Source organism: Mobula hypostoma, chromosome 4 (genome assembly GCF_963921235.1).
Source record: "Mobula hypostoma chromosome 4, sMobHyp1.1, whole genome shotgun sequence".
Taxonomy (NCBI): domain Eukaryota; kingdom Metazoa; phylum Chordata; class Chondrichthyes; order Myliobatiformes; family Myliobatidae; genus Mobula; species Mobula hypostoma.
Window position 1 is genome coordinate 93,450,163 of NC_086100.1, and position 23,791 is coordinate 93,473,953.

The following is a 23,791-nucleotide window of genomic DNA, read 5'->3' on the forward strand; positions in this document are numbered from 1 at the left end:
GGGAATATGTCACACCAATACTAATTACTCTGCACTAACTTTGTGAATTGTTTAGAATTGATTTTAAAATTTTCTGACTTGTTCTTAAAGTTCTTAATGCACTGGGACTGGAGTACATCACAGAACCATTTTCATTTTATAATCCTGCTCAAGCTCTCAGGACTTCTTCTCCCAGTCTCTTAAATTTAAACAATCACCCTCAAAAGATAATTAGCAGGTCAGTTTTTTTTTAAACTATGCTCCTAAACGATTAAATTCAGTCCCTAAAACTATGAGGTACGCAGCCTTAGTTGAGATCTTTAAACACCAACTCAAAACCTATTATTTAATTTTGCTTTTAAGTAACACGTTGTCTTTTTATTTTATGTTCCTATTTGTGCTTTTATCCCATTGTAAAGCACTGTGAACCACATCATCTGTATGGAAAATGCTCTATAAATAGTTATTTATTGCTTCAGAATACTTTCAAATTCTGTGCCATCCAAACCCTACTCATGATGCCAGCCCATGACAATAACAAGGAAGTTAAAATCACCTGTATCACAACTCTATTATTCCTACAGCTGTCAGCAATTCAGCAATCTCCCGACACCTCTGCTTATTTAATTCCTGCTGACAATTTTTAATTATTGTGGGGAGGAAGGGGTGGGGGAACTAAGTACAATTCCATTAAAATAATAACCCCCTTCTTGTGCTGACGTTGGAGGGGGTTAAGAGAAAATTCACTAGAATGATTCCAGGAATGAGAGGGTTAACATATGAGGAACATACGAGTCCGCTCTTGGACTGTACTCCTTGGAGTTTAGAAGAATGGGGGGGGACCTCATAGAAACATTTTGAATGTTGAAAGGCATGGCCAGAGTGGATGTGGCAAGATTGTTTCCCATGGTGGGGGAGTCTATTACGAGAGGGTGTGACTTAAGGATTGAAGAGCGCCCATTCAGAACAGAGATGCGAAGAAATTTTTTTCATAGGTGGTGAATCTATGGAATTTGTTGCCACGGGCGGCAGTGGAGGCCAAGTCACTGGGTGTACTTAAGGCAGAGATTGATAGGTATCTGAGTAGCCAGGGCATCAAGGGTTATGGTGAGAAGGCGGGGGAGTGGGACTAAATGGGAGAATGGATCAGCTCATGATAAAATGGCGGAGTAGACTCGATGGGCCAAATGGCTGACTTCTGCTCCTTTGTCTTAAAGGTCTTAAGGGTCTTATTTCTAAGTTTCACCCACATAGCCGCAATGGATGCTCCCTGGAACTCTCTCTAAGTGTTGCTGCAATGTTCTCCCTAATCAAAAACCTAACTCCCCCTACTATCTTACCTCTACCTCTACTTCACTTGGAACATCTGTGCCCTGGAACACTTAGCAGCCAGATCTGCCTTTCTCGCAACTGTGTTTCTGTAAAAACTGTGACATCACATTCACGTGGTCTATCCACCTGCTATAGCCATCTCGTTTCTTGACTTTTCATATTACAGTGGTGTCTAAGATAAGAGAGTTAGGGTTAGGTTTTAAGGTGAAGGAGAATAGGCTTAGAAGGGATCTGAGGAAGACTTTTTCCATGAGATGCAGTCTAAGATGGCGTGAATGGTCTAAATGTCAATTTAAATCACAAAAGCATAATAAGTTACAGACCAAAGATTAGACCAACACCTAGGATTAGTATAGATAAACATTTGGTGGGCTGAAGAACCTATTTCTGTGCAAGACCTTACGATTCATCAAGTCTTAGGGATTTATTCACTTCACTGCCTGCTGCAGCCTCTCATACACACTTCTTTTAATATTAACATCCACGTCCCATTCCCTGAAATCTGCAGTCAGAATGGCTTTTCCCGTGAAGGTCCAAAATAGCAATTTGTGTGGAGTCAGAAAAAGACTGAGATCATAAATGAATACTTTTCATCTGTATTCATGAAAGAGAAAGTTTTTGTCATCTATTTTACTGATCTGAATTACAATGTTCTAGACATGGTTAATAACTTTGCAGAGACACGAAAATTGATGGTGTGGAGGGTAAAGAAGGTCATCTAAAATTGCAAGATGAACTGGGGAAGTGAGCAGATTATATTTAACTCAGACCAGTGTGAGGTCTTGCATTTTGCTAAATTAAACCAGAGCAAAACTTGCCGAACAAATGGTAGAGCTTTGGAGAGTGTTGTATAGCACAGATCTGGGGACAGGTACGCGGTTCGCTGCAAGTAGCAACACAGTTTGATATGGTGATAAACCAGCAACTGTCAAGCTTGCTGACATCAATCAAGGCACTGAGTAAAGAGTTCAACCTCACATTGGTAAGACCACACTTCAAGTGTTATGTGCTGCTGTCATTGCACTGCTGTAGGAAGAATGTTATTAAGCTGGAAAGACTGTAGAGAAGATTCACGAGGATGTTACAGGAGGATGTTACCAGGACTGGAGGGGTTGAGTTACATGAAATTGGATATCTTGGAACCACAGCTGATGTTCAGTCTCTTCCCCGGAGTATGGGAGTCTAAAGCTAGAGGTCATAGTCTAAGGTGAGAGAGGAAAGATTTAAAAAGAACCTGATGGGCAACCTTTTCCAGACAGAAGGTAATGGGTATGTGGAACAAACTGCTGGATGAAGTGTTCGAGGTATGCACGATCACAATGTTTAAAAGACATTTGGACATGTATATGGATAGAAAAAGTTTAGAGGGATAAATGTGACCAGTTCAGACATCTTGGGTGTTGTGGAGAAGTTGAGCTCATTTCCACGTGACTGACCCTGCTTGAAAGAGCTGTTCCCAATTTGCCTTTCCCAGGTTCCATCTTACGGTTTTGAAATCAGCTTTTTGTAATTCAGTAATCTTAAAATTCAGACCATTGTTATCTCTTTCCATATTCATTGTCATTGTAATAGTATTATTCTTAAAGAAGCAATGTGAAACAGTTTCTTCAAATTGCATTTAAGGGATTTATAGAGTAGGGCACGGGAAGATATTCTGCAATTTTAGACTTTAATTGCAAGAAAATATATATTAGTCATTCTGGTTCTCAGTATTTCATTTAATATAAGTAATTACTTACATGTAGGTCTGCCAGTTTTGCTATTGTTTCTACCAGGGTAAATAGATTTTTTTTCTTCTTGTTCAGGTCCTGCAAAGATTTAGATAAAATGAATTTTAAGAAATAATGTAAATACTTGTGTCAATTTTTATATATTTTACCTAGACTCAGACATAAACAATGTTTTGTTTGTTGCAATTCAGAGCTGCCTGTACAATGTGAAAGCTTAAAATAAATAATGAGAGATTTTGCAGAGATGCGCCTGCAATCTATACCTGATCCGCAGCATAGCCTCTATTCAGTTAAGTACCAACTGCGAAATAATACACTGCACTAACGGATCTCTCACTGAGCCTAATGTCCTCAGAGAGCAAAATTTGAGGATGTAGAACACAGAATGGTACTCCACAGGAACAAACCCTTTGACGCATATAGTCTGCACTGAGCTCAGTGTTAAATAAAATTACTTCTTTTCTGTCTGGACATGATCCATATCATATTCACATATCTCTTAAACACCATTTAATATATCTACCTTCACCTTCCTCAGTCCCCCCAGCAGCCTGCTCCAGGGATACCATCTTCCTACATCCTAAAGATGTGCTTACTGCTTAATTGGCTACTGTATGGAGGTTGGTGGACGGTACAAAAAGCAGGAGAGTAAGGATGAAAATCAAAAACATTACAGATGCTGAAAATCTGAAATTAAAAAAGAAAAAGCAGAATATACTCAGGCAATATCTGGGGAAAGAAAAACAGAGCTGACATTTCAGGTTGGCAGAACTGAGAGAGGGAGAAAACTTGTTTTAATTGCAGAATAAGGATAATGAGCAGGATGTAATTAACTGCATCCCAATAAATCTAACGTACAGCAATTATTCATTTATGTATGATATGGATGAAATAAATATGTTAAAAGGTCATGTATCCAATTATGATCATAACACAATAGGCAACATTGCAGTAAATGCAAGCATTACATCACAAGACTTGTGTGAATAAGAAAAATAAAGGAACAGAAGCTACAGACACAACCCAGTTCATCACAGGCAAAGCCCTTCCTACCAATGAATATACTTACATGGACCACAAGAAAGCAGCCTCCACATCAAAGAGGCCCACTAACCAAGCCGTGCCCTCTTAGAACTAACATTGGGCAGGAGGTGCAGAAGGCTTAAGTCTCTAAGATACTATAAGACGATACATAATACACAAGAGGAGAATTAAGCTATTCAGTCCAGAGTCTGCTCTACCATTCCATGATGGCTGATTTATTATCTCTTAATCCCATTTTCCTGCCATCTCCCTATAACCTTTGAGGCACTGCCTAATCAAGAACCTATCAATTTCTGCTTTAAATTCCCAGAGACATCTATGGGAAGGAATTTCACAAATTCACAACCCCCTAGCTAAAGGAATTCCTCCTCATCTCTTTATGGTCATCCCTCTATTCTAAGGCTGTGCTCTGTGCTCCTCAACTCATCCACTATAGGAAACATCCTCTTGACATCCACTCTTCCTTGGGTTTTTCAATAGGTTTCAATGAGATTCCCCTCCATCTTTTTTCTAAACTCCAGTGAGTACAGGCCCAGAATCATCAAACGGCCCTCATATGTTAAACCTTTCATTCCCAGAATCACTCTCGTGAACCTCTTCTGGACCCTGTCTAATGCCAGAGCATCTTTTAGTCATAGAAAAGTACAGCAGAGCAATCTAGCCCATGCCAACCCATTTGAACAGACATTACCTCCACCCAACCTCTGGAAAAAAAAGTTTGCTTGCATTTACCCCATCTATACCCATTATAATTTTGTATCGATTTTTTTTAAGATTATGAAGACACTCAGTCCTCGTTTATCGTCATTTAGAAATGCATGCATTAAATAATGATGTAACGTTCCTCCAGAATGATATCACAAGAAAACACAGGACAAACCAAGACTAAACTGACAAAACCACATAATTATAACATATAGGTACAACAGTGCAAAGCAATATCATAATTTGATAAAGAGCAGACCATGGGCACGGTAAAAAAAAGTCTCAAAGTCCCGATAGACTCATCATCTCACGCAGGCGGCAGGAAGAAGGAACTCTCCCTCCCTGCCATGAACCTCCAAGCGCTGCTAACTTGCCGATGCAGCACCATTGGAAGCACCCAACCGCAGCGGACTCTGAGTCTGTCCAAAAACTTCGAGCCTCCAACCAGCCCCTCCGACACAGCCTCTCCGAGCACCGTCCTCTGCCGAGCGCTTTGACTCCGCCCTGGCCATGAAGCAACGAGCAAAGCCAAGGACTCGGAGACTTTTCCTCCAGAGATTCTGGACCACACAGTAGCAGCAGCAGCGAAGCAGCATTTCAGAAGTTTCACCAGATGTTCCTCCGTGCTCTCATGTCCGTCTCCATCAAATCAGGATTGTGCACGGCACCCTACTTGACAAGTAACAGATATCACCACCGGAGTGGCCACTGCCAGCTGCGGCGCGCCGCCATCTTCTCCTCCTGCCTTTATGAAATCTCAATAGACAATAGGTGCAGGAGTAGGCCATTCGGCCCTTCGAGCCAGCACCGCCATTCACTGTGATCATGGCTGATCATCCACTATCAGTATCCAGTTCCTGCCTTATTCCCATAACCTTTGATTCCGCTATCTTTAAGAGGTCTATCCATCTCCTTCTTGAAAGCATCCAGAGACTTGGCCTCCACAACCTCCTAGGGCAGAGCATTCCATATATCCACCACTCTCTGGGTGAAAAAGTTTTTCCTCAACTCCATTCTAAATGGCCCACCCCTAATTCTTAAACTGTGGCCTCTGGTTCTGGACTCATTCATCAGCGGGAACATGCTTCCTGCCTCCAGCACGTCCAATCCCTTAATAATCTTATATGTTTCAGTAAGATCCCCTCTCAGCCTTCTAAATTCCAGAGTATACAAGCCCAGTCGCTCCAATCTTTCGACATATGACAGTCCCGCCATCCCAGGAATTAACCTTGTGAACCTACGCTGCACTCCCTCAATAGCAAGGATGTCCTTCCTCAAATTTGGAAACCAAAACTGCACACAGTACTCCAGGTGTGGTCTCACCAGGGCCCTGTACAGCTGCAGAAGGACCTCTTTGCTCTCATATTCAATTCCCCTTGTTATGAAGGCCAGCATGCCATTAGCTTTCTTCACAGCCAGCTATACTTGCATGCTTGCTTTCAGTGACTGATGTACAAGAACACTTAGATCTCATTGTGCTTCCCCTTTTCCTAACTTGACTCCATTTAGATAATAATCTGCCTTCCCGTTCTTACCACCAAAGTGGATAACCTCACATTCATCCACATTAAACTGCATCTGCCATGCATCTGCCCACTCACCCAGCCTGTCCAAGTCACCCTGCATTCTCATAACATCCTTCCCACATTTCACACTGCCTCCCAGCTTTGCGTCATCGGCAAATTTGCTAATGTTACTTTGAATTCCCTCATCTAAATCATCTCCTCTCAATCTTCTACATTCCAAAATTCATTATAACTCAGGTCCTCCAGTCCCAGCAACATCATAGCAATTTTCTATATACTCTTTCAAACTTACTTACATCTTTCCCGTAGGTAGTTGACCAAAACTACACACAAAACTCCAAATTAGGCCTCATCAACATCTTATACAACTTGAACATAACATCCCATCTCCTGTACTCAATACATTGATTTATGAAGGCCAATGTGCCAAAAGCTTTCACTGTGACTCTATCCACCTATGACGCCACTATCAATGAATTATGGACCTGCATTCCCAGATCCCTAAAGTTCTACCACACTCCTCAGTGCCATACCATTCACAATGTAAGAGCTACCCTGGTTGGTCCTACCAAAGAAAAACACTTCACACTTGTCTGCATTAAATCCTATCTGCCATTTTTCAGCCTATTTTTCCCAGATGGCCCAGAACCCGCTACAAGCTCTGATAGTTTTCCTCGCTGTCCACTACACATCCAATCTTGGCGTCATCTGCAAATTTGCTGATCCAGTTACTACATTATCATCCAGATCATTGATACAGATGACAAACAACAACAGATCCAGCACTGATCCCCGCGGCACACCACTAGTCACAGGCCTCCAGTCAGAGAGGCAACCATCTACTACCACTGTCCGGTAAAGGACTGGAGAAGAAAGAGTCAGATAGGAGAGGAAAGTGGACCATGGGAGTAAGGGACACCAGGAGAGGTGAAGAGAAGAGGCAATAGGCCAGATTGGGGAATACAAGAGAAGCGGGTGGGAAAAAATATTGGAAGGAGAAATCGACGTTTATGCCGTCAGATTAGAGGCTATCTAGACAGAATATAAAATGAGATTTGAGAGTGTTCTCATCATGGCAGAAGAAGCAACTATGGACTGTCATGTCAAAACAGGAATGAGGATAGGAGTTAAAATGGTTGCCCATCAGGAAATTACACTTTTAGCAAATGGAGCAGAGGTGCTCGACAAAGCAGTACCCCATTTATCTTGGGTAACGCCAATGTAGAGAAAGCCATATTGTGAGCACCAGAAACAACAGATGATCCCAGTGTTGCTTCACCTGGAAAGACTTTTTGGTACCTGAATGGAGGTAAGAGAGGAGGTGAATGGGCAAGTATAGCATTTCTGTCACTTGCAGTAGAGTATTCTCAGAGTACTGGACCGGAATATTAGCCTCGATTTTTGCATTCAGATTTCTCTCATGGGGGCTGAATTTATTTTACTAACTTAGCCAGGGGTCCCCAACGTTTTTTGCACTGCAGACCGGTTTAATATTGACAATATTCCTGCCTGTGGCCATCAAACTTTACAACTCCTCCCTTGGAGGGTCAGACACCCTGAGCCAATAGGCTAGTCCTGGACTTATTTCCTGGCATAATTTACATATTACTATTTAATTATTTATTGTGCAACTGTAACAAAAACCAACTTCCCCCGGGATCAATAAAGTATGACTGTGACTATTCTTGTGGACTAGCCGACGATGGGGGGAGGAGGGTGTGTTCAAGTTCAACAGTGCGTGACAGGAAATGAGGAAAAGTGCAGCTGACTCATATAGTTTCATACTGCCAAATCATATCGTTTCCTCGCGGCCCGGTAGCAACAGTGGCTGGGGACCACTGAACTAAGCCGCAACTTACTTTACGAACAAGAGAAAATCTGCAGATGCTGGAAATCCGAGCAACACACACAAAATGCTGGAGGAACTCAGCAGGCCAGGCAGTACCTGTGGAAAAAAGTACAGCTGACGTTTCAAACCGAAACCCTTCGGCAGGACTGGAGAAAAAAGGCTGAGGAGATTGAAAAGTAACACACATCAAAGTTGCTGGTGAACGCAGCAGGCCAGGCAGCATCTCTAGGAAGAGGTACAGTCGACGTTTCAGGCCGAGACCCTTCGTCAGGACTAACTGAAGAAAGAGTTAGTAAGAGATTTGAAAGTGGGAGGGGGAGGGGGAGGGGGAGATCCAAAATGATAGGAGAAGACTGGAGGGGGAGGGATGGAGCCAAGAGCTGGACAGGTGATTGGCAAAGGGGATATGAGAGGATCATGGGACAAGAGGTCCAGGGAGCAAGACAGGCGGGGGGGGGGGAACCCAGAGGATGGGCAAGGGGTATAGTAAGAGGGTCAGAGGGAGAAAAAGGAGAGTGAGAGAAAGAATGTGTGTATAAAAATAAATAACGGATGGGGTATGAGGGGGAGGTGGGGCATTAGCAGAAGTTAGAGAAGTCGATGTTCATGCCATCAGGTTGGAGGCTACCCAGACGGAAGATAAGGTGTTGTTCCCCTCGATCGTGACCCCACTAAGGAGCACCAGGCCATTGTCTCCCACACCATCACCGACTTCATCTGCTCAGGGATCTCCCATCCACTGCTACCAACCTTATAGTTCCCACACCTCACACTTCCCATTTCTACCTCCTACCCAAGATCCACAAACCTGCCTGTCCTGGCAGACCTATTGTCTCAGCTTGCTCCTGCCCCACCGAACTCGTTTCTGCATACCTCGACACAGTTTTATCCCCCCTTGTTCAATCCCTTCCTACCTATGTTTGTGACACTTGTCACGCTCTTAAACTTTTCGATGATTTTAAGTTCCCTGGCCCCCACCACTTTATTTTCATCATGGATGTCCAGTCCCTATATACTTCCATCCCCCATCACGAAGGTCTCAAAGCTCTCCGCTTCTTTTTGGATTCCAGACCTAATCAGTTCCCCTCTACCACCACTCTGCTCTGTCTAGCAGAATTAATCCTTACTCTTAGTAATTTTTCCTTTGACTCCTCCCACTTCCTCCAAACTAAAGGTGTAGCTATGGGCACCCGTATGGATCCTAGCTATGCCTACCTTTTTGTTGACTTTGTGGAACAATCTATGTTCCGTGCCTATTCTGGTATCTGTCCCCCACTTTTCCTTCACTACATCAACGACGGCATTGGCGCTGCTTCCTGCATGCATGCTGAGCTCGTTGACTTTATTAACTTTGCCTCCAACTTTCACCCTGCCCTCAAGTTTACCTGGCCCATTTCTGACACCTCCCTCCCCTTTCTAGATCTTTCTGTCTCTGTCTCTGGAGACAGCTTATCCACTGATGTCTACTAAAAACCTACTGGACTATTCCTCTTCTCACCCTGTTTCTTGCAAAAATGCCATCCCCTTCTCGCAATTCCTCCATCTCCGCCGCATCTGCTCTCAGGATGAGGCTTTTCATTCCAGGACGAGGGAGATGTCCTCCCTTTTTAAAGAAAGGGGCTTCCCTTCTTCCACTATCAACCCTGCTCTCAAACGCATCTCCCCCATTTCACGTACATCTGCTCTCACTCCATCCTCCCGCCACCCCACTAGGAATAGGGTTCCCCTGATCCTCACCTACCACCCCACCAGCCTCCGGGTCCAACATATTATTCTCCGTAACTTCCACCACCTCCTCCAACGGGATCCCACCACTAAGCACATCTTTCCCTCCCCCCCCCTCTGCTTTCCGCAGGGATCGCTCTCTACGCGACTCCCTTGTCCATTCGTCCCCTCCATCCCTCCCCACCGATCTCCCTCCTGGTACTTATCCTTGTAAGCAGAACAAGTGCTACACATACCCTTACACTTCCTCCCGTACCACCATTCAGGGCCCCAGACAGTCCTTCCAGGTGAGGCGACACTTCACCTGTGAGTCGGCTGGGGTGATATACTGCATCAGGTGCTCCCGATGTGGCCTTCTATATATTGGCGAGACCCGATGCAGACTGGGAGAGCGTTTTGCTGAACGCCTACGCTCTGTCTGCCAGAGAAAGCAGGATCTCCCAGTGGCCACACATTTTAATTCCACATCCCATTCCCATTCTGACATGTCTATCCATGGCCTCCTCTACTGTAAAGATGAAGCCACACTCAGGTTGGAGGAACAACACCTTATATTCCGTCTGGGTAGCCTCCAACCTGATGGCAGGAACATCGACTTCTCTAACTTTCGCTAATGCCCCACCTCCCCCTCATACCCCATCCATTATTTATTTTTATACACACATTCTTTCTCTCACTCTCCTTTTTCTCCCTCTGTCCCTCTTACTATACCCCTTGACCATCCTCTGGGTTTTATTCCCCCCCTTGTCTTTCTCCCCGGACCTCCTGTCCCATGATCCTTTCATATCCCCTTTGCCAACCACCTGTCCAGCTCTTGGCTCCATCCCTCCCCCTCCTGTCTTCTCCTATCATTTTGGATCTCCCCCTCCCCCTCCAACTTTCAAATCGCTTACTAACTCTTCCTTCAGTTAGTCCTGACGAAGGGTCTCGGCTTGAAACGTCGACTGTACCTCTTCCTAGAGATGCTGCCCGGCCTGCTGCGTTCACCAGCAACTTTGATGTGTGTTGCTTGAATTTCCAGCATCTGCAGAATTCCTGTTGTTTGAGGAGATTTAAAAGGTGGGGGGAGGGAGAGGGAACCACAAGGTGATGGATGAAATTTGGAGGGGGAGGGATAAAGTAAAAAGCTGGAAAGTTGATTGGTGAAAGAGACAAAAGGCCTTAGAAGAAAGAAAAAGGAGGGAGGGGTGGTGGAAGGCATTACCAGAAGTTTGAGAAATTGATGTTCTTGCCATCAGCTTGGAGGCTACTCAAACAGAATATAACATGTTGTTCCTCCAACCTAAGTGCAGTGTCATCACAACAGCGGAGGTGGCCATGGATGGACGTATCAGAGTCGGAATGGGAAGTGAAATTAAAATGGGTGGCCACTGGGAAATCCCGCCTGTTCTGACAGACAATGGAATTAATGGGAATGGTAAATGGAATTAACTGAAAAAGCAGGATCTCCCAGTTTATCAAACGATTTGCAACTCACTTCGACAGGGCCGCAGAGTGGCATATAACTATACCAGGCTAGGACAGATCTCCTAAGTATTAGTGAACTTCATTTTTTTTTTAAATAGAATTTGGTAGTTTCATGCTCACTATTATGACATTAGCTAAATAGTAACAGCCATATACATTTTAAGGTTTCTGACAGCATTATCAGATCCATACCACTTAACTAAACTCTCTACAGCGCAGGAGGAACAGACATTACAATATATACAGTTATATCAAAATATTAACTATTTTTATTATAAATTTATCTGGCGTCTGCAAACTCTTTCTTTCTTCATAAGTCATCAAAAATTTTTTCTTGGAAAATGCAGAAAACTTCTTTGTTACACTACTTACTTTTGTAGCATATTTTCCTCCTTTTGAAGTTGAGGACTGTTATGTTCTTTGCAGAGTTAACAGTTACATTAAGCTGCATTTCCATGGTGACTTCTGAATCCAATTTTCCTGTGCATAAAAGATCCACTCTAAATACTGAAAGAGACAAGAGAAATTGTGAAACTTGTTATTACTGCAACATATGGCCCTTGCGGCTAAGGGAATCAGTGGGTATGGAGGGAATGCTGGTACAGGGTTCTGAGTTGGATGATCAGCCATGATCATACTGAATGGCAGTGCAGGCTCGAAGGGCCGAATGGCCTACTCCTGCACCTATTTTCTATGTTTCTATGCTTCTCTCCACATGTTTATAAATTCACGGTCCATTACTTTATTTTTACCCAGCTTATGCAGTTACAAGGAAAGGAGCAAAGGATGAATGCGAAAAGTTTTTACAACAGGCATTTAGGTTACCAAGGCTGTTGAGGCTAAAGTAGAAAAGACCCCAAAATATTAGCGCCCTGAATCTTCAATCTGAATGAATTCAGAGATCATGTATTGAATAGGTCTTCACCAATCTTGAAACCCAGTGCATCTGCCTACACACTGTCTTCATCCCTCTATTACCTGCTTATTTGGGTGCCAGCCTAAATGCTTCTTAATCACTGCTATTGTATTTGCTTCCACCACCTCCGCTGGTAGTGCATTCCGGGCACCTGCTACTCTCTGTAGAAAAACATTTGCCTTGAAAATCTACTTTAAACTTTCCTCTCTCACCTTGAACCTTAACCCTGGAGTATTTGACAGTTCTACCATGGGAAGACAACTCTGGCTAGTGACCCCAGCAATACCGCTGTAATTTCAGGTCTCCCCTCAGCGTCCAGTGGTTCAGAGAAAACAATCCAAGGTTGGTCAAACTCTTCTTGTAGCTAACACCAGGAATCAGAATCATGTTTACTATCTCCAGCATGTCGTGAAATGTAATACATGGAAGTTGACAGAGAAAAAGAAAACACTGAATTACAGTAAAAATATAAATAAATAAATAAATGTAGCTAAATTAAATAAGTATTGCAAAAAAATACAAAATAAAAAAGTAGTGAGGTAGTGTTCATGAGATCAACATCCATTTAGAAATCAGACGGCAGAGGGGAAGAAGCTGTTCCTGAATCGCTGAGTGTGTGCTTCACGCTCTTATACCTCCTTCCTAATGGCAACAATGAGAAGAGGGCATGTCGTGAGTGGTGGGAGTCCTAAATAATGGGTATGGCTTTTCTGAGACACCACTCCTTGAAGATGTCTTGGATACTTTGGAGGCTAGTACCTATGATGGAGCTGACCGATTTTACAACTCTTTGCAGCTTACTTCAATCCTGTGCAGTAGCTCCCGATACCAGACAGTGATACAGCCAGTTAAAATGTTCTCCATGGCACATCTGCAGAAATTTGCGAGTGTTTTTGGTGGCATACCAAATCTCCTCAAACCTTTAATGAAACATAGCTGTTGTCTTGCCTTCTTTATAGCTGCATCAAATGCTGGGTCGAGGTTAGGCCCTCAGAGGTATTGACATCCAGGAACTTGAAACTGATCACTCTCTCCACTTCTAATCCCTCTGTGAGGATTGATGTGTGTTCCCTCATCTTACCCTTTCTGAAGTCTACAATCAGTTCTTTGGTCTTGCTGACAATGAGTGCAAGGCTGTTGCTGTGACACCACTCAACTAGCTGGTATATCTCACTCCTGTATGCCCCCTCATCCCCATCTGAGATTCTGCCAACAATGATTGCATCATCAGCAAATTTACAGATGGTATTTGAGCTGTGCCTGGCCAACTCAAGGGCATAGAGAGAATAGAGCATTGGGCTAAGCACACATACCTGAGATCTGCCAGTGTTGATTATCAGTGATGTTATTTCAGATCTACAGAGGTTGTGGTCTTCCGGTTAGGAAGTTGAGGATCCAGTTACAGAAGGAGGTACAATAGCCCAGGTTCTGGAGCTTTACGATCCACTTAGGAATAATGGTGTTAAACGCTGAGCTGTAGTCAATAAAGCAGCATCCTGACACAGGTATTTGTATTGTCCAGGTGACCGATTGAGATCATGTCTGCCGTAGACCTATTGTGGCGCTAGGCAAACTGCAGCGGATCCAGGTTCTTGCTGAGGCAGGAGTTGGGTCTGGCCATAACTAACCTCTCAACACACTTAATCACCATGGATGTGAGTGCTATTGGATAACAGCCATTAAGGCAGCTCACCCTACTCTTCTTTGGCACTGGTATAATATATTCTAGTAGTACACCTCGTGGGGCTGCCTGACCTGCCGAGCTCCTCTAGCATTTTGTGAGAGTTTTGACTTCAATTTCCAGCATCTGCAGAGTTTCTCACATTTGTAATACATTCCAATCCAGGCAACATCCTGGTGACACACACAAAATGCTGGAGGAACTCAGTAGGCCAGGCAGCGTCTATGGAAAAGAGAACAGTTGACGTTCCAGGTCGAAACCCTTCAGCAGGACAGTGATTCACTACTGTACCTTTTCCAAAGCCACCACGTATTTCTGAAGAGTGTAGCAATGGAACTGCACACAATTGTGCTCTAAGCACAGTTTGACAGCACATTTCCTATCTACGTACCTGTCCAATTTGTTCTATGAATCTTCGAGTTCAATGAAAATTTATTATCAAAGTACATGTTAACACATACTACCTTGAGATCAATTTTCTTGCAAACATGCACAAGAAAAAATAAATGAAATGTAATGTTATGAGAAATCTACAAATAAAGAGACAAAAATGGACAACCAACCAGTGCAAATGAAGACAGAGGATCAAAGGATATGAAGGGAAGGTAGGTGTATGGGGTTGAGAGGGATCAGGTCAGCCGTGGTAGAATGGCGAAGCAGATTTGATGGGCTGAATGACCTAATTCTGCTCCTATGTTTTATGGTCTAAGAGGTAGTTTACAGTGTTTACTCTCAGCCTGCACCAACAAAGCACTCTGAACCCATGTCATATCTAACAGCTCAAAAGTGCTCATGGGTACATTAACTTACAGCATGGAAATACTCTTGCTTTAGATGATACAGGACAAAATAGTACTATTGATAATACGAGGAACCAACCTTAGAGTACAACTGGGCAACTGGAAAGAGCTAAGGTGGCGCTAAAAAGAGCTCATCTGCAGAACAGCTTATTTCGAAGGTTTCAAAGGTACATTTAATGTCAGAGAAATATATACAATATACATCCTGAAATGCTTTTTCTTTGCAACTATCCACGAAAACAGAGGAGTGCCCCAAAAAATGAACAACAGTTAAATGTTAGAACCCCAAAGTACCCCCCAAGCTCCAACAATACCCCCTCCCCCACCAGCAAAAAAAAAGCATCTGCTCCCGCCACTGAGCACGGAGCAAAGCAACAGTAAAGGCACAGACTTGCAGTTACCCCAAAAACTACATTGTTCACCCGGCATTCAACATATCACAGGCTCTCTCTCTCCCTAACAAGGGAGAAAGAAGTGTCTCCATTTTCACAGCGTGTAGGGAAGCATAACAAACAACTCGCTGGTTTATGATGTTAAAAGTCCTCCATGTCACTTTTATCGAGCTCTGTGCCCAAAGCTCTCAAGTCTCTGGGCACACAGCCATAGATATTCTGACTCCCCCGACGACACATGGGTCTCCTGCCGTGACACTGACCCCGATCCGCCCAGCTCCAGAGCCCCGAGATCTTAGGCTTCCAAAGCCCAGCCGAATAATTAGGCTGAGCTCTTGGATGCCGAACAACGGCCAGTCATGAAACCCCGAGAGTGGGTCCCATTCCCGCAAAGAACCAGTGTCAGCATGTAACTCCAGGTCAGGGTCTTCAAAAGAACCCTGAAAGGGAAAAATAAAGATATTAAAGATGGAAATAGAGCTGTTTCCGAAGATGCAAGCAAAGGAGTCGTCATTTAGTGCCGTCATCGCTTTGCTCTGCCTTCTTATTTCTGCCTTTAGTGTCTCTCTTTTTCCTTTTCATCGTGGATGGGGTTCTGTTGAAGACCCTGACCGAGAGCTGCACACAAACTTTCATTCTTTACGGCAGTGGTTCCCACTCCAGGGGCTCCTGACCAGCCATTTTTCGATGTCGCAAGGGCTCAGCCTAGAAGACATGTGCACCTTCCAGGTTCCAAGGCTTTGCGGCCCTGGGAATGAGTAGATTCTATGCCAGTGCCACCAACTGCAGCGTCTCAAGAGAAAACAGAGTGTTGGGAACAGCGGAACAGCTGTGAAGGATCTATACTCGGCAAATCGTGAGCTCTCTTTCTTTCATTGGTGGGGGAGAATTGGTTGCCAACTCTAGAGTCTGAGAACTTAGAAAAAGCGATGCGGCAGACCTTAACACCATAAATCAGCTAGTTGTTTTGTCTATGCCTTCTTTCTGCTCCTTTATTAGAGGGAGAGAGTGAGCCTGTGGGGTGAATGATTAGTTTTTTCTGTACTGCAGATTATGGTCTTTATTGGGAGCTGTGTTACTTCTTGCTTGGTGGGTGGAGGGTGCTGATGCTTTTTGCTGAAGCAAGAGAAAGAGGGGAGGGTTAATGCTTTGCCGCTGCTTGTACATGGGGGGAGTAAAGGGCTTTGGGGTTCTAACATTTTTACTCTCACTCATTCTTTGGGGCACTCTTCTGTTTTCATGGATGTCTGTGAAGAACAAGAATTTGAGATTGTATATTGTATACATTCTCCGATATTAAATGAAAATATTGAACGCATATGCCAAAAAGAGATCCAAATCTTTGATGGATATCCATTGGGTCATGCTTTTGAAAATTGTGTTGAAGGCAAGACTGGCAGCCATAGTGACTGCCTCTATTTCCTTGAATGGTACACTAGGGGTCGCCCTAGAGAACTTGTCAGAAGTTGCCAGCATGTTGAACCTAAGAAAGGATTTCTGAAAGCTAAGGCTCTACTACAGGAACATTTTGATAATAAACAGAAAATTGCAAATGCCTACATGCAAAAGGTTCTTTCTTAGGTACCTATCAAGTCTGAAGACGTGAAAGCTCTTCAAGACTACAGTCTTTTCCTTAGAAGTTGCTGCAATGCCATGGAAAAAGTACAATACATGTGTGAGCTGGATTTGCCTGCTAATATGTTGATTGTTGTAAAGAAATTGCCCTATATGCTTAGGAATAAATGGAGAATGGTAATCTGGAGACTGCAAGGAAGGCACAACGGTAGGATTAATTTCATGGACATTGTTGATTTTATAGAAGGGCAAGTAAAGATTGCTACACACCCAGTATTTGGGAAAATACAGAATGCTAAATCACTGGCAATAAGTAATGGCGTAAACAAACCTAAGTAACAGTTTCTTTTTAAGCCTAAAGAAAGCACCTTTGCAGCTACTGTGGCCACTGTGAGAAGTAAAGCTAAAACTGAACCTGGAATTAACGGAAGGGAAATGGTCTCGTCAGCTGAAAGGGTTTGTCTATTCTGCGAAGGTGAACATAGATTGGATTCATGCCCTCAGCGACACAAGGGCTCATAGTGAGAAGATTGTCTTCCTAAAGGAAAATGGTGTCTGCTTTAGCTGTCTGTATACAGGATACATCAGCAAGGACTGCAGGAAGCATCTTTCATGCAAGGTAAACAGGGACATGCAACCCAGCATACTTCATATTCACTCTAACAAAAAGGGTGCCGAATCAAAATAACCCACGAAAGAATCAGACACAGCAGTTGACTCGTGCCCTGGTATCTAATGGCCTAACAGGGGCTGGTGATCATGACTGCAAACCTCTCATACTTCCAGTACAAGTGAAGTCTAAGAAGGGTAACAAGACAGTGGTTACTTATGATTTCTGAGATCAAGGAAGTACAGCAGTGTTCTGCACAGCGGGCCTCATGAATAAGCTCAACCTGACGGGAAAAGGAACACGCATTCTCTTGGGCACCTTGGGTCAAGAGAAGATCAACTATAGTTTTGTTGTTTCAAGGTTGGAAGTGGCTGGTTTAGACAGGAAAACTATTGTGAACTACCTAGCATCCATACCCAGGAAAGTATGCCTGTCCACAAATGGAACATTCGACGACAAAACCTTTTCCAGGGATGGTCTCAGCTGAAACATGACCGTTAGCCAGAGATTGATTCAGATATTGAGCTGCTGATGGGGAAAAATGTGCCCAAAGTATATAAGTCATTGTAAGAGATTCACAGTATTACTGATGGGCCCTATGCAATCAGAAAAATGTTGGGTTGGACTGTGAATCAACCACTAAAATAAGACAATGGTCATGGAAGAGACTATGAACAGCCAGAGCTGACAGTTAACGGCATCTCAGTTTTGAACTTGGATTAGCTTTGCCAGTGGCAGTTCAAGGCATACTTCCCTGAATGCACTCAGGATGAACAACCTGGTTTGTCAAGCAAAGATTGTAAGCTCACTGAGCTCGTTACAAATTCCACAAAACCGGTGCATGGCCATTACCACATTATTTTGCCTTTGAGAAAAAAAATAAATTAAAATGCCAAATAATAGGAAGATTACTGAATAGTGTGCTCTAAATCTAAGGAAGTGGCTTAAGAAGGAGTCGTCCTTTCACACTCACTACACGGCTTTCATGAAGGATGTCATCTCCACAAGTCCCAGCAGAACATCTGGAGTGTAGTGACAGGAAAGTCTGGTATATTCTACTTCATGGTGTTTATCACCCCAAAAAAGAGAAACCGTATTGTGTCTAATTGTGGAGCAACTTTTCAGAGAATATCACTTAGTACTCAGCTTTTACAGGGACCAGATCTTACTAGCTCATTGATTGGAGTCAGCACTGAATTCAGAAAAGAACCATAGTATTAAGAGGATTTTTAACCCCCAACCTTGTTCATGGAGGAACACTGGACTCATTGATCAGGTCTGTACAAAAGGCTTTAATTCCATCATGGAGGTACAGAATCTTGACAAAGAGAGTTTTCACTGTCCTTCATAAAATAAATGGTCAGGCAATTACTAAAGAATCCTCTGATCTGAATGATTTGAGAGCACTAACACCCAACCATCTGTTGCTTCTGAAGACCTCACCATCCTTACACCAGGAGGGTTCCAAAAGCAAGACGTTTTTGTTCATCGTAGATGGAAGCAGGTATGAGTCATTCTATAGTTGGGGGTACATTTCATGTCCATTGATGATAACGATATTTTTTCTAACTATTTTCTTCAAAAATATCATATTTTAGCAATTAAGAGAGAAGATTGCGACGCGACGCAGCTTGCAGCGGCCACTCCGGTGAATGATATCTGTTATCTGTCAAGTAGGGTGCCGTGCACAATCCTGATTTGAAGGAGACAGATGTGAGAGCATGGAGGAACATCTGGTGAAACTTCTGAAATGCCTGTTTCGCTGCCACTGCTACTGTGTGATCCAGAATCTCCGGAGGGGAAGGCCCCGAGTTCTCGGCTTTGCTTGTTGCTCGGCAGCCAGGGCGGGGTCGAAGCGCTCAGCAGAGATGCTGCTCGGTGGTCGGTGTCGGAGGCTCGAAGTTTTCGGACGGACACAGGGTCGGCTGCAGTCAGGTGCTTCCAATGCATCGGCAAGTTTGCGGTTCTTGGAGGCAGGGAGAGTTTCTCCCTTCTACCGTCTGCGTGAGATGATGGGGCTATGGAGACTTGAGACTTTTTTTTTACCGTGCCATGGTCTGCTCTTTATCAAATTACGGTATTGCTTTGCACTGTTGTAACTATATGTTAGAATTATGTGGTTTTGTCAGTTTTAGTCTTGGTTTGTCCTGTGTTTCTGAGATATCTTTCTGGAGGAACATTGTATCATTTTTTAATGCATGCATTTCTAAATGACAATAAACGAGGACTGAGTGTCCTCATAATCTAATCTAATCTAAAATTATAAAATCAGACAAACATTTTGTAAACACTATGTTTCATTTGGCTTGAAATTGTCATGATGTTCCAAAACTGACAGTTTTTGCAATGTCAATTTTTCAACTGAGTAGGTCTTTAGAAAAATACAATTTTTAAAATTGAGTTTCACATTTAAATGAAATAAATATCTCAGTTTATGAATGTCTGTAAAAGTTCTGTCAACTATGTTACTAACAAAACACCCTCCCCAACTAAAAATGGTTTGTCCCAAAACCATATGACCAGCATCACAGGATGTCATTTCTCTCAGTGGTGGCCATTTTGAATACATTCTGGTGAGTGTCCTCTCATGTTTTAAAATATTTTATCTGTAATAGCGCATTGTCAAGGAGTATATTAATTGACCGTCAACTATGTTGGGTACATTATGGTTTACAATTCTTTTATGATTTTAATTCAAATATATGTTGAAATCTAAGGTTAACCTGATAAAGAAAATTACATGTGGTCAGCCACGCAAGGCCTACCATTGAAATTATGGGCTAAAATAGGGAAATTGTCAACTAAGTTATCCAGTAGAGCCAACTCATGAGTAACAAAGTTGTCGTGACCCTACTGGGTAACATTGTTCACTGATGATAATGGATCAGTTACCATACATTAGGGGTCGCCAACCCGTCGATCGTGATCGACTGGTCGATCTTTGAGACTTTCCCAGTCGATCCGGAAAAAAATGAAAAGTAAATATACAAATACTGTTGTAATGTGAGCATTATAAAAATAAGTAATACTAATTAGGAACATACATCAAAGTTGCTGGTGAACGCAGCAGGCCAAGCAGCATCTATAGGAAGAGGCGCAGTCGACGTTTCAGGCCGAGACCCTTCGTCAGGACGAACTGAAGGAAGAGTGAGTAAGGGATTTGAAAGCTGGAGGGGGAGATGCAAAATGATAGGAGAAGACAGGAGGGGGAGGGATAGAGCCAAGAGCTGGACAGGTGATAGGCAAAAGGGGATACGAGAGGATCATGGGACAGGAGGTCCGGGAAGAAAGACAAGGGGGGGTGACCCAGAGGATGGGCAAGAGGTATATTCAGAGGGACAGAGGGAGAAAAAGGAGAGTGAGAGAAAGAATGTGTGCATAAAAATGAGTAACAGATGGGGTACGAGGGGGAGGTGGGGCCTTAGCGGAAGTTAGAGAAGTCGATGTTCATACCATCAGGTTGGAGGCTACCCAGACGGAATATAAGGTGTTGTTCCTCCAACCTGAGTGTGGCTTCATCTTTACAGTAGAGGAGGCCGTGGATAGACATGTCAGAATGGGAATGGGATGTGGAATTAAAATGTGTGGCCACTGGGAGATCCTGCTTTCTCTGGCGGACAGAGCGTAGATGTTCAGCAAAGCGGTCTCCCAGTCTGCGTCGGGTCTCACCAATATATAAAAGGCCACATCGGGAGCACCGGACGCAGTATATCACCCCAGTCGACTCACAGGTGAAGTGATGCCTCACCTGGAAGGACTGTTTGGGGCCCTGAATGGTGGTAAGGGAGGAAGTGTAAGGGCATGTGTAGCACTTGTTCCGCTTACACGGATAAGTGCCAGGAGGGAGATCAGTGGGGAGGGATGTGGGGGACATCCACAGATCCACAGTACCACAGATCCTCTCGTATCCCCTTTTGCCTATCACCTGTCCAGCTCTCGGCTCTATCCCTCCCCCTCCTGTCTTCTCCTATCATTTTGCATCTCCCCCTCCCCCTCCAGCTTTCAAATCCCTTACTTACTCTTCCTTCAGTTAGTCCTGACGAAGGGTCTCGGCCTGAAACGTCGACTGCACCTCTTCCATTAGATGCTGCTTGGCCTGCTGCGTTCACCAGCAACTTTGATGTATGTTGCTTGAATTTCCAGCATCTGCAGAATTCCTGTTGTTTGCGTTTAAATACTAATTAGGATAATGCTAATATAGCAATATTTTCGCTATTGAAAACTATTTGTAAAGAGAAATTGTTTCCGGCTTGTGGGGTTTTAGTTCCGTTCTTTCTGCCCAGTGCGCACGTGTGTATAGCTCCCCTGCCATTCACCACATTTTCAGCAGAGCTTGGTGCTGCATCAAAGTGACCAATTAGACTGTCACGAACATCAATATACGGCACTCACTCATGATATCCTGCAAGGTAGCTAGCTAGCATGGCGGAGGTTCCACGAAAGAAGGCGAAAACGTACAACTTCCATCCAGAATGGAAAGAGGAATTTCTATTTACCTTGGTGAAAGTCAAGTGTGTATGTATGTTGTGCCACCAAACACAAGCACTGTCTAAAAGAGGGAATCTGGAGCGGCACCACAACACCAACCACCAGAAATTTAAAGACACCTACCCCCCAAAGAGAGCAATTCGTGCCAGGAAAGTTGAGGGGCTGAAATTGGGGTTGAAGGCCCAGCAATCATTTTTCCCAAACCATGTTGCTCAAAATAAGGATGCTATTGAAGCATCATTTGGTGTAAGTCACCTTTTGGGTAAACACAAGAAGCCTTTTACAGATGGCAATTTATTCAAGGAAGCAATAGTCATTACCACAGAGACTGTTTTTAATGACTTTAAAAACAAAAGCGACATCACAACGGCAGTACACAATACACCCCTTGGCCCTGCAACAGTAACAAGGAGGGTAGAGTCACTGTCAGAGGACGTGGATCGACAAGTGTTAAAGGACTCGTCACTCTGTGAATACTTTTCACTGCAGTTCGATGAATCCCTGGATGTAATGCAAACAGCTCAGCTTGTTGTATTTATCAGAATGGCTTTCCAGGATTTTACAACAAAGGAGGACCTCCTCACGCTTTTGCAATTAAAGAAGAGAACGAGAGGTGAGGATATTTACAATGAGTTTAAAAAATATATCCGTGAAAATGACATCCCCATTCATAAACTGGTGGCAATTACTACTGATGGGGCTCCAGCAATGCATGGTGTGTGCATTGGTTTTATAGCACTGTGCCATAATGACCCTGATTTTCCCAGCTTCCTAGATTATCACTGTGTGATTCATCAGCAGGCCTTGGCTGGGAAGGTCACGGATTTTTCTCAGGTAATGACACTGGTGGTCAAACTGATAAACTTGATTTGAGCAAAAGCACTTCAGCACCGCTTATTCAAGGCGTTATTGGATGAGCTCAATGCCACTTACGGAGACATAATTCTTCATGCTAATGTTCCATGGTTGAGTCGCGGCAAAGTGCTGCAATGATTTCTTGACTTGCTGCCTGAGATAAAGACTTTCCTGTCAACAAGAAACGAGGAGCACGAGGAGCTATCAGATGATGCGTGGCTACTGGATTTAGCGTTTGTGACAGACATAATGGCTAAATTAAACGCACTTAATAACGAGCTCATGGGAAAAGACCAACACCTAACCCACATGATAAGCGCAGTAAATGCATTTAAGGCCAAGCTCGGTGTTTGGATTTCAAATTTAAAGAAAGGGAGGCTGACACACTTTCCCAACTTGGAAAAATGCTTTTCGCCCTGAGCAGTACTGTGCTCACTTAGACAAACTGGCAATAGAGTTCGATCGGCGTTTCGGGGAGATAAACGTCATGAAAGATATTGCCGCATTTATTTCAAACCCATTTCTGCCGATCGATATAGAACAGATAGCAGCCAAACTCCAGCAAGTATTTGGTGTGCCAAGTGATTCTGAAATGGAAATAATTGATTTGCAAAATGACATCAAGCTTAAAGCAAGATCAGGGGATGGTGACTTTTGGAGGCTTGTCAGCAGGGAGAAGTTTCCTTATCTCACCGCATGTGCACTAAAAGTCAGTGCCTACTTCGCGTCAACTTATCTGTGTGAAATTGTATTTTCACAGATGAAAATTATTAAATCTAAGTACAGGAGCTCTCTTACTGACAGACATCTCACAGACTGTCTCAGACTGGCTGTCTGTAGTTATGAGCCAAATTTCAGAAAGTATTCAGCCCCAGTCATCACAGTAAGTGCAACAGTCAATTTTTATTCATTTATTTTTCATGCTGAAATAAAACTAAATAATGAAACTTAGAATTAAAGGTGTGAAGTATTGTAATATTCTTAGAGAAAGACAGTTATGGCCTGTTTGATATGCCAGTTACAGAGTTTTCTTGTTTGAACTAATTTGAAAGTTTGACAAAAGTATTTTGTGTAATTCAAATACATTTAGCGCAAATAAAAGGCCTCAAATTGGAAA

The 23,791-nt window shown here is 43.4% G+C and overlaps 1 protein-coding gene across 4 annotated transcripts in view; it reads right to left on the minus strand.

The window, feature by feature from the left end:
- ryk (receptor like tyrosine kinase) overlaps positions 1–23,791 on the minus strand; it is a 408,854-nt gene that overhangs the window by 230,278 nt on the left and 154,785 nt on the right. For all 4 annotated transcript variants that reach the window (XR_010017706.1, XR_010017704.1, XR_010017705.1 and 1 more), the window contains exons 4-5: positions 11,730–11,864; positions 3,051–3,119 (exon numbers count right to left, since the gene is read on the minus strand). Coding sequence is in view for 1 of the 4 variants with exons in the window: in XM_063046162.1 (XP_062902232.1) it covers positions 3,051–3,119; positions 11,730–11,864 (204 nt within the window). In the remaining 3 variants the exon portion in view is untranslated. The remainder of the gene's footprint in view (positions 1–3,050; positions 3,120–11,729; positions 11,865–23,791) is intronic.